This window comes from Mustelus asterias, unplaced genomic scaffold, assembly GCF_964213995.1.
Source record: "Mustelus asterias unplaced genomic scaffold, sMusAst1.hap1.1 HAP1_SCAFFOLD_4839, whole genome shotgun sequence".
NCBI lineage: Eukaryota > Metazoa > Chordata > Chondrichthyes > Carcharhiniformes > Triakidae > Mustelus > Mustelus asterias.
The window spans coordinates 2,110-12,821 of NW_027594782.1; the positions used below are offsets into that span (position 1 = coordinate 2,110).

A 10,712-nucleotide genomic window follows, 5' to 3' on the forward strand; every position below is an offset into this window, starting at 1 on the left:
GAGGGGGGAGAGGGCGGGGGAGGGGGGAGAGGGCGGGGGAGGGGGGAGAGGGCGGGGGAGGGGGGAGAGGGCGGGGGAGGGGGAGAGGGCGGGGGAGGGGGGAGAGGGCGGGGGAGGGGGAGAGGGCGGGGGAGGGGGGAGAGGGCGGGGGAGGGGGGAGAGGGCGGGGGAGGGGGAGGAGAGGGCGGGGGAGGGGGGAGAGGGCGGGGGAGGGGGGAGAGGGCGGGGGAGGGGGGAGAGGGCGGGGGAGGGGGGAGAGGGCGGGGGAGGGGGGAGAGGGCGGGGGAGGGGGGAGAGGGCGGGGGAGGGGGGAGAGGGCGGGGGAGGGGGGAGAGGGCGGGGGAGGGGGGAGAGGGCGGGGGAGGGGGGAGAGGGCGGGGGAGGGGGGAGAGGGCGGGGGAGGGGGGAGAGGGCGGGGGAGGGGGGAGAGGGCGGGGGAGGGGGGAGAGGGCGGGGGAGGGGGGAGAGGGCGGGGGAGGGGGGAGAGGGCGGGGGAGGGGGGAGAGGGCGGGGGAGGGGGGAGAGGGCGGGGGAGGGGGGAGAGGGCGGGGGAGGGGGGAGAGGGCGGGGGAGGGGGGAGAGGGCGGGGGAGGGGGGAGAGGGCGGGGGAGGGGGGAGAGGGCGGGGGAGGGGGGAGAGGGCGGGGGAGGGGGGAGAGGGCGGGGGAGGGGGGAGAGGGCGGGGGAGGGGGGAGAGGGCGGGGGAGGGGGGAGAGGGCGGGGGAGGGGGGAGAGGGCGGGGGAGGGGGGAGAGGGCGGGGGAGGGGGGAGAGGGCGGGGGAGGGGGGAGAGGGCGGGGGAGGGGGGAGAGGGCGGGGGAGGGGGGAGAGGGCGGGGGAGGGGGGAGAGGGCGGGGGAGGGGGGAGAGGGCGGGGGAGGGGGGAGAGGGCGGGGGAGGGGGGAGAGGGCGGGGGAGGGGGGAGAGGGCGGGGGAGGGGGGAGAGGGCGGGGGAGGGGGGAGAGGGCGGGGGAGGGGGGAGAGGGCGGGGGGGGGAGAGGGCGGGGGAGGGGGGAGAGGGCGGGGGAGGGGGGAGAGGGCGGGGGAGGGGGGAGAGGGCGGGGGAGGGGGGAGAGGGCGGGGGAGGGGGGAGAGGGCGGGGGAGGGGGGAGAGGGCGGGGGAGGGGGGAGAGGGGAGAGGGCGGGGGAGGGGGGAGAGGGGAGAGGGCGGGGGAGGGGGGAGAGGGGAGAGGGGAGAGGGCGGGGGAGGGCGGAGAGGGCGGGGGAGGGGGTAGAGGGCGGGGGAGGGGGGAGAGGGCGGGGGAGGGGGGAGAGGGCGGGGGAGGGGGGAGAGGGCGGGGGAGGGGGGAGAGGGCGGGGGAGGGGGGAGAGGGCGGGGGAGGGGGGAGAGGGCGGGGGAGGGGGGAGAGGGCGGGGGAGGGGGGAGAGGGCGGGGGAGGGGGGAGAGGGCGGGGGAGGGGGGAGAGGGCGGGGGAGGGGGGAGAGGGCGGGGGAGGGGGGAGAGGGCGGGGGAGGGGGGAGAGGGCGGGGGAGGGGGGAGAGGGCGGGGGAGGGGGGAGAGGGCGGGGGAGGGGGGAGAGGGCGGGGGAGGGGGGAGAGGGCGGGGGAGGGGGGAGAGGGCGGGGGAGGGGGGAGAGGGCGGGGGAGGGGGGAGAGGGCGGGGGAGGGGGGAGAGGGCGGGGGAGGGGGGAGAGGGCGGGGGAGGGGGGAGAGGGCGGGGGAGGGGGGAGAGGGCGGGGGAGGGGGAGAGGGCGGGGGAGGGGGGAGAGGGCGGGGGAGGGGGGAGAGGGCGGGGGAGGGGGAGAGGGCGGGGGAGGGGGGAGAGGGCGGGGGAGGGGGGAGAGGGCGGGGGAGGGGGGAGAGGGCGGGGGGAGGGGGGAGAGGGCGGGGGAGGGGGGAGAGGGCGGGGGAGGGGGGAGAGGGCGGGGGAGGGGGGAGAGGGCGGGGGAGGGGGAGAGGGCGGGGGAGGGGGAGAGGGCGGGGGAGGGGGGAGAGGGCGGGGGAGGGGGGAGGGGGGAGAGGGCGGGGGAGGGGGGAGAGGGCGGGGGAGGGGGAGAGGGCGGGGGAGGGGGCAGAGGGCGGGGGAGGGGGCAGAGGGCGGGGGAGGGGGGAGAGGGCGGGGGAGGGGGGAGAGGGCGGGGGAGGGGGGAGAGGGCGGGGGAGGGGGGAGAGGGCGGGGGAGGGGGGAGAGGGCGGAGGGGAGAGGGTGGGGGTGGGGGTGGAGGGGGCGGGGGGGAGGGCGGGGGTGGAGGGGAGAGGGCGGGGGTGGGGGTGGAGGGGGCGGGGAGGGGGGAGAGGGCGGGGGAGGGGGGAGAGGGTGGGGGTGGGGGTGGAGGGGCGGGGGGGAGAGGGCGGGGGTGGAGGGGAGAGGGCGGGGGAGGGGGGAGAGGGCGGGGGAGGGGGGAGAGGGCGGGGGAGGGGGGAGAGGGCGGGGGAGGGGGGAGAGGGCGGGGGAGGGGGGAGAGGGCGGGGGAGGGGGGAGAGGGCGGGGGAGGGGGGAGAGGGGGGAGAGGGCGGGGGAGGGGGGAGAGGGCGGGGGAGGGGGGAGAGGGCGGAGGGGAGAGGGTGGGGGTGGGGGTGGAGGGGGCGGGGGGGAGGGCGGGGGTGGAGGGGAGAGGGCGGGGGTGGGGGTGGAGGGGGCGGGGAGGGGGGAGAGGGCGGGGGAGGGGGGAGAGGGTGGGGGTGGGGGTGGAGGGGGCGGGGGGGAGAGGGCGGGGGTGGAGGGGAGAGGGCGGGGGTGGAGGGGGAGGAGGGGGAGATTTGTTGCTCCAATGATGTTGGCTGCTGCTCTGTGTGTAGGTTTACGAGGCCCGTGGTCACCTGTACACGGTACCGGACGGCAAAGACACAGAGGCTCAGGGCTGCATTGGGTTCGGGAGGAGGGGGAGGGGGTGTGCCACGTGCCGAGGCGCCCCTATTCCACCCGGCGTACCTGTACGTGCCAAAGCCAGAGCTCCGAGCAATCGTCTGGGCCGCAGGCGATTAAATAGGTATCGTCCGGGCTCCAGACCAGATACGAAACTCCGTACGTGTGACCCTCTAACGTCTTGAGTAACTTCAGCTGGTGCGTTTCCTGAGGGCGGGAGAGAGAGAGAGAGAGAGAGACAAAATGAGAGGGAAATCGAGCAAGGGAGAGGGGTGGGCCTCATGAGGCGGGGCAGGGAGCGGCGCTGACGCGCCCCCCCCCCCCCCATTCACACCGAGCTGCGGGAGTGAGGACTCACCGGGTCGACCTGCCAGATGATGACGGCGTTGTCTTTCGATCCGGTGGCGAGCTTGGTGCTGTCGTTGGAGAACTTGCAGAACCACACCTCGTTGCAGTGCTCAGTCAGGATCTGGCGGGTGTAACAGGGGAACTGTCGCCTGTGCAGCCAGAATACAAGAACAAGACACACGCCATTAACGCACATCTCAGCCCCAGCTCCCGGAGACGGCGCGGCGCTCCTGTCGTGAACTTGGGTGGGGAAATTCGCGATTGGGGAGTATTTGGTGTTTGTAACATGCTCGGGGGGTTGGGGGGGTGGGGGGAGCATTGTGTGACCCTGTGGAAAGGTGGTGCTTTTTCTCTGCTTGGAGAGTTAAATTACACGCACACAGAGTGCCCAAACTGAAACATTTGTTTCGAAAGGCCAAGCAGCAGCGTTACCAAGACAATAGGCTTTTGAATTTAGCCAATCAATTTGAATCAGGTACTTAGCTACCAAGAACCTATTAAATTTAAATCTGACGGTTTTGACAACCTGGGACCAATCCTATTGTGGGAAATGTTGATATGTCATCACGGATATAAAAGAAGGGGGGGCCGTGGGACAAAAAGGGGAGAGGGCAACTGCCAGAGTTAACAGCTCTCGTCGCTGGCTCTCACAGCTTCATCTATGTCTTAGAGAAAGCTCAGGGCTGCAGTGGTACCAAAGGTACCGAAAAAGTTTTTCCAGACGGAAGAATCAACAGAGAAGGCCCTGAATATTCCAGAAGGCACAAAACCTGGTTGTAATTTAGAGAGCGACTACATTCTATTTTGTTAATGAGTGGAAGTGGTATTTATTGGAACAGCATGCCACGAGAATCTGGTTTCATTCGGGAACAGTTAATACTTAGAAGGGATTTATTTGGTTTGATAGTTTAGTTAATTTGTGCACTGTTATTTATTAGTGTCACAAGTTGACTTACATTAACACTGCGATGAAGTTACTGTGAAAATCCCCTAGTCGCCACACGCCGGCGCTAGTTCGGGTTACATTGAGGGAGAATTTAGCATTTAACCAGCATGTCTTTCGGACTGTGGGAGGAAACCGGAGCACCCGGAGGGAACCCACGCAGACACGGGGAGAATGTGCAGACTCCACACAGACAGTGACCCAAGCCGGGAATCAAACCCGGGTCCCTGGCGCTGTGAGGCAGCAGTGCTAACCACGGTGCCCCCGTGCCGCTCGAGTTAGGGAAATAAATAGTTCGGTGTTGATTTGAGTGTGTGTGTCAGGGATTTATTTTGTGTTTAACCACTAGGAGTTCCTGAAGAGCAGGTCACACCACTTCACATACACCTTTTACAGATCATTTGGGGGCGGCACGGTGGCACAGTGGGTTAGCACTGCTGCCTCACAGCGCCAGGAAGCTGGGTTCAATTCCAGCCTCGGGTGACTGCGTGTGTGGAGTCTGCGTGTTCTCCCCGTGTCTGCGTGGGTTTCCTCCGGGTGCTCCGGTTTCCTCCCACAGTCCAAAGATGTGTGGGTTACGTGGATTGGCCGTGCTAAATTGCCCCTTAGTGTCAGGGGGATTAGTGGGTTAATGCATGGGGTTGTGGGGAAAAGGGCCTGGGTGGGATTGTGGTCGGTGCAGACTCGATGGGCCGAATGGCCTCCTTCTGCACTGTAGGATTCTATGATTCAATAAGGCGAGGTACTCCTCTTTGGATGTTTCGGTGTTCATTCTCGGAGGGAGGATCAACCCCCGCTTTACAACATTACGCCCAACTACTGCTGTCAAAACCCTTACTAATTCTGGACATGTTGGGGTGAACTGGAGGCAGGGGGCTGTCAAAGAGCCACGGAGGCTAATCGTGCCCCTGCACCCACACCCCCACAATCGATCGCCACCGTTAACTCCCACACCAGCAGTTAGAATAGAACCACCTATGTAAATGTGTCACATTGTAATTACACATGCCCACCAGTGGGGGCACTCCAAAGGGATGCCAGAAGTTACAGAGGGACATAGATAGGATGCAAGACTGGGCGGAGAAGTGGCAGATGGACTTCAACCCAGATAAATGCGTAGTGGTCCATTTTGGCAGGTCAAATGGGATGAAGGAGTATAATATCAAGGGTAAGACTCTTAGTACTGTAGAGGATCAGAAGGACCTTGGGGTCCGGGTCCAAAGGACTCTAAAATCGGCCCCGCAGGTGGAGGTGGTGGTTAAGAAGGCGTATGGTGTGCTGGCCTTTATCAATCGAGGGATTGAGTTTAGGAGTCCGGGGATAATGATGCAGCTATATAAAACTCGTCAGACCCCACTTGGAGTACTGTGCTCAATTCTGGTCGCCTCATTACAGGAAGGATGTGGAAAAGATTGAAAGGGTGCAGAGGCGATTTACAAGGATGTTGCCTGGATTGAGTGGCATGCCTTATGAGGATAGGTTGAGGGAGCTTGGTCTTTTCTCCTTGGAGAGACGTAGGATGAGAGGAGACCTAATAGAGGTATATAAGATGTTGAGAGGCATAGATCGGGTGGACTCTCAGAGGCTTTTTCCCAGGGTGGAAATGGCTGCTACGAGAGGACACAGGTTTAAGGTGCTGGGGTGTAGGTACAGGGGAAATGTTAGGGGGAAGTTTTTCACACAGAGGGTGGTGGGCGAGTGGAATCGGCTGCCGTCAGTGGTGGTGGAGGCAAACTCAATAGGGTCTTTTAAGAGACTCCTGGATGAGTACTTGGGACTTAATAGGATGGAGGGTTATAGGTAGGTCTAGAAGGTAGGGATATGTTCGGCCCAACTTGTGGGGCCGAAGGGCCTGTTCTGTGCTGTAGTTTTCTATGTTTCTATGTTTAACCCCTTGTGAAAGTTTAAAGTTTATTTATTAGTGTCACAAGCACGCTCACATTACCACTGCAATGAAGTTAGCGTGAAAATCCCCTAGTCACTGAGGGAGAATTTAGCATAGCCAATCCACCTAACCTACACATCTTTGGACACTAAGGGGCAATTTAGCATGGCCAATCCACCTAACCTGCACATCTTTGGACACTAAGGGGCAATTTAGCATGGCCAATCCACCTAACCTACACATCTTTGGACACTAAGGGGCAATTTAGCATGGCCAATCCCCCTAACCTGCACATCTTTTGGACAGTTGGAGGAAACTAGAGCACCCGGAGGAAACCCACGCAGACACGGGGAGAACGTGCAGACTCCGCACAGACAGTGACCCAAGCCGGGAATCGAACCCGGGTCCCTGGCACCGTGAGACTGCCGTGTTAACCCGCTGTGCCGCCGAGGTAGGGAGGGGTCGGTAGTGGCGAGGGTTAGCTGGAGTGGCCGCTCGTTGCCTGTCGGGTTACCTGCTGCAGGCGTGGTCCATGAGCAGCGAGACTGAGTCCAGGTTGGTGTCGGCTTTGGTGTTGTGGTAGAGGCAGCGGTCCCTCTGCAGCTCCACCGCTTGTCTGAGCAGCGTCTGCAGGCGACGTGGCGGCAACATCACGGACGGCGGCAGGTACGCTTCGGGGAAGAGGGGCAGCAGGGCCGTCAGTCATCAGTTCCCCACTCACTCCGCACACATAACCCCCACACTCCAATCTGCCCCCCTCCCCTCCTCCAGGTGCCTGCTACCCCAGCGTGGTGCCCAAGTCACCTCGGGTGCGATGCCTGTTGAACATGTTGATACACACCATCGCCTCAAACCTGATAACAAATGGATTGAGCGCGGGGCTGGGTGGCAGGCAGTACACCCGGAACCTGCACCCCAGGAAGAACATAATACACTGCTTGATGCACTCAATAACCAGCATGGCTGCTGGGCAATACATTTCCCCCATCAAACACTCCCAGGACAGGTACAGCACGGGGTTAGATACAGAGTAAAGCTCCCTCTACACTGTCCCCATCAAACACTCCCAGGACAGGTACAGCACGGGGTTAGATACAGAGTAAAGCTCCCTCGATACTGTCCCCATCAAACACTCCCAGGACAGGTACAGCACGGGGTTAGATACAGAGTAAAGCTCCCACTACACTGTCCCCCATCAAACACTCCCAGGACAGGTACAGCACAGGGTTAGATACACAGTAAAGCTCCCTCTACACTGTCCCCCATCAAACACTCCCAGGACAGGTACAGCACGGGGTTAGATACAGAGTAAAGCTCCCTCTACACTGTCCCCCATCAAACACGCCCAGGATAGGGACAGCACGGGGTTAGATACAGAGTAAAGCTTCCTTCTACACTGTCCCCATCAAACACTCCCAGGACAGGTACAGCACGGGGTTAGATACAGAGTAAAGCTCCCTCTACACTGTCCCCCATCAAACACTCCCAGGACAGGTACAGCACGGGGTTAGATACAGAGTAAAGCTCCTTCTACACTGTCCCCATCAAACACTCCCAGGACAGGTACAGCACGGGGTTAGATACAGAGTAAAGCTCCCTCTACACTGTCCCCATCAAACACTCCCAGGACAGGTACAGCACGGGGTTAGATACAGAGTAAAGCTCCCTCTACACTGTCCCTCATCAAACACTCCCAGGACAGGTACAGCACGGGGTTAGATACAGAGTAAAGCTCCCTCTACACTGTCCCTCATCAAACACTCCCAGGACAGATACAGCACGGCGTTAGACACAGAGTAAAACTCCCTCCACACTGTCCCCCATCAAACACTCCCAGAACAGGTACAGCACGGGGTTAGATACAGAGTAAAGCTCCCTCTACACTGTCCCTCATCAAACACTCCCAGGACAGATACAGCACGGCGTTAGACACAGAGTAAAACTCCCTCCACACTGTCCCCCATCAAACACTCCCAGAACAGGTACAGCACGGGGTTAGATACAGAGTAAAGCTCCCTCTACACTGTCCCCATCAAACACTCCCAGGACAGGTACAGCACCGGGTTAGATACAGAGTAAAGCTCCCTCTACACTGTCCCCCATCAAACACTCCCATGACAGGTACAGCACGGGGTTAGATACAGAGTAAAGCTCCCTCTACACTGTCCCTCATCAAACACTCCCAGGACAGGTACAGCACGGGGTTAGATACAGAGTAAAGCTCCCTCTACACTGTCCCTCATCAAACACTCCCAGGACAGGTACAGCACGGGGTTAGATACAGAGTAAAGCTCCCTCTACACTGTCCCCATCAAACACTCCCAGGACAGGTACAGCACGGGGTTAGATACAGAGTAAAGCTCCCTCTACACTGTCCCTCATCAAACACTCCCAGGACAGGTACAGCACGGGGTTAGATACAGAGCAGTTTATTTGTAATACTGCGTCCAGTTCTGGTCGTCGCACTACCAGAAGGACGTGGAGGCTTTGGAGAGAGTGCAGAAAAGGTTTACCAGGATGTTGCCTGGTATGGAGGGTATTAGGTATGAGGAGAGATTGGGTAAACTGGGGTTGTTCTCCCTGGAAAGACGGAGGTTGAGGGGCGGCTTAATAGAAGTTTATAAAATTATGAGGGGTATGGATAGGGTGAACAGTTGGAAGCTTTTTCCCCAGGTCAGAAATGACAAACACAAGGGGTCACAAGTTCAAGGTAAGGGGGCAAGGTTCAATACAGATATGCGGGGGACGTATTTTACACAGAGGGTGGTCGGGGCCTGGAATGCACGACCAAACTAGGTGGTTGAGGCGGACACGCTCGGATCATTTAAGACTTATCTAGATAGCCACATGAGCAGACTGGGAACAGAGGGATACAAACGGATGGTCTAGTTAGGAACACATGATCTGTGCAGGCTTGGAGGGCCGAAGGGCCTGTTCCTGTGCTGTATTGTTCTTTGTTAAAGCTCCCTCTACACTGTCCCCATCAAACACTCCCAGGACAGGTACAGCACGGGGTTAGATACAGAGTAAAGCTCCCTCTACACTGTCCCCCATCAAACACTCCCAGGACAGGTACAGCACGGGGTTAGATACAGAGTAAAGCTCCCTCTACACTGTCCCCATCAAACACTCCCAGGACAGGTACAGCACGGGGTTAGATACAGAGTAAAGCTCCCTCTACACTGTCCCCATCAAACACTCCCAGGACAGGTACAGCACGGGGTTAGATACAGAGTAAAGCTCCCTCTACACTGTCCCCATCAAACACTCCCAGGACAGGTACAGCACGGGGTTAGATACAGAGTAAAGCTCCCTCTACACTGTCCCCCATCAAACACTCCCAGGACAGGTACAGCACGGGGTTAGATACAGAGTAAAGCTCCCTCTACACTGTCCCCATCAAACACTCCCAGGACAGGGTGCAGGAGAAGCAGGGAAGATGAACGAAGCGACGTTGCGGGACTTACTGTGAAGTTTATCGAGGAGTTTGGTGCGTGACGCATTGCCCTTACCCTCCCATTCTGCCTTCGCTCGCAGATCCTCTGCATCGCTACACATCAGGTATCTGATCAGGGAGACAAAGCAAATACCCACACATCATTCAAAATCGCGCAAACGTTCCTTCTGAGTCCTGCCAGTCTTCCACTGCCAACTGCAGTTTCCATTCAATGATCCTATGTCAACAGTCATGCTGCAGTGGCCAGTCCTGTCCTCCAGGGGGCTTTGATTCTGAAATTTCTTTCCCCAAGTACATCACCTACAGAACTCAACATGGCCGCATTTTGGGGGCCTGTGGAACCATCTTCAAGTCTTTAGGAGCAAGGTGTTAAAAGTTAAAAGTTTATTTATTGGTGTCACAAGTAGGCTTACATTAACACAGCAGTGAAGCTACTATGAAAATCCCCTAGTCGCCGCACTCCGGCGCCTGTTCGGGCACACTGAGGGAGAATTTAGCACGGCCAATGCAGCTAACCAGCACGTCTATCAGACTGTGGGAGGAAACCGGGACGCTTGGAGGAAACCCATGCCGACACGGGGAGAACGTGCAGAGTCCGCACAGACTGTGACCCAAGCCGGGAATTGAACCCGGGTCCCTGGCGCTGTGAGGCAGCAGTGCTAACCACCGTGCCACCGTACTGCCATCTTTCAGGTATCACAAGCTCAATGAGATTAGGGAGGGGTGGAGACACCAGAGGAGGAGGGGGCACCAGTAAACTGCCGAATGGTCTTTTGGGGGTGGCACGGGTCCCTGGCGCTGTGAGGCAGCAGTGCTAACCACTGCGCCACCGTGCCAATATCACAAGCTCAATGAGATTGGGGAGGGGCGGAGGCAACAGGGGAGGGGGGGAGCATCAGTAAACTGCTGAATGGTCTTTTGGGGCGGCACGGTGGCACGGGTCCCTGGCGCTGTGAGGCAGCAGTGCTAACCACTGTGCCACCGCCCCGCCCTAACTTACCCAGGGGGAAAGATGGCGTGGTAATGTCACTGGACTAGTAAATCCAGAGGCCCTGAACAACTGACAGTCTGCAGACATGGGTTCAAATCCCACCAGGGCAGCCGGTGGAATTTAAATTCAATTAATAAAAGCTGGAGTTGTAAAGCTGGTCTCAGTGATGGTGACAAACTATGAATTGTCATGAAAAAAAACCCCATCTGGTTCACTAGTGTCCCCCTTAGGGGAGGAAATCTGCCTTCCTCACTTTGGTCGGTT

The 10,712-nt window shown here is 60.3% G+C and overlaps 1 protein-coding gene across 1 annotated transcript; it reads right to left on the reverse strand.

The window, feature by feature from the left end:
* Positions 1-2,890: 2,890 nt before the first annotated feature.
* On the reverse strand, positions 2,891-9,572 carry LOC144491252 (WD repeat-containing protein 26-like; the record flags this gene model as incomplete). Its single annotated transcript, XM_078208934.1, has 4 exons — positions 9,468-9,572; positions 6,515-6,671; positions 3,183-3,321; positions 2,891-3,031 (listed from the first exon to the last, which is right to left on the reverse strand). Coding segments are annotated over exons 1-4 (528 nt in total), but the record flags the coding sequence as incomplete, so codon positions are not given.
* Positions 9,573-10,712: the final 1,140 nt, after the last annotated feature.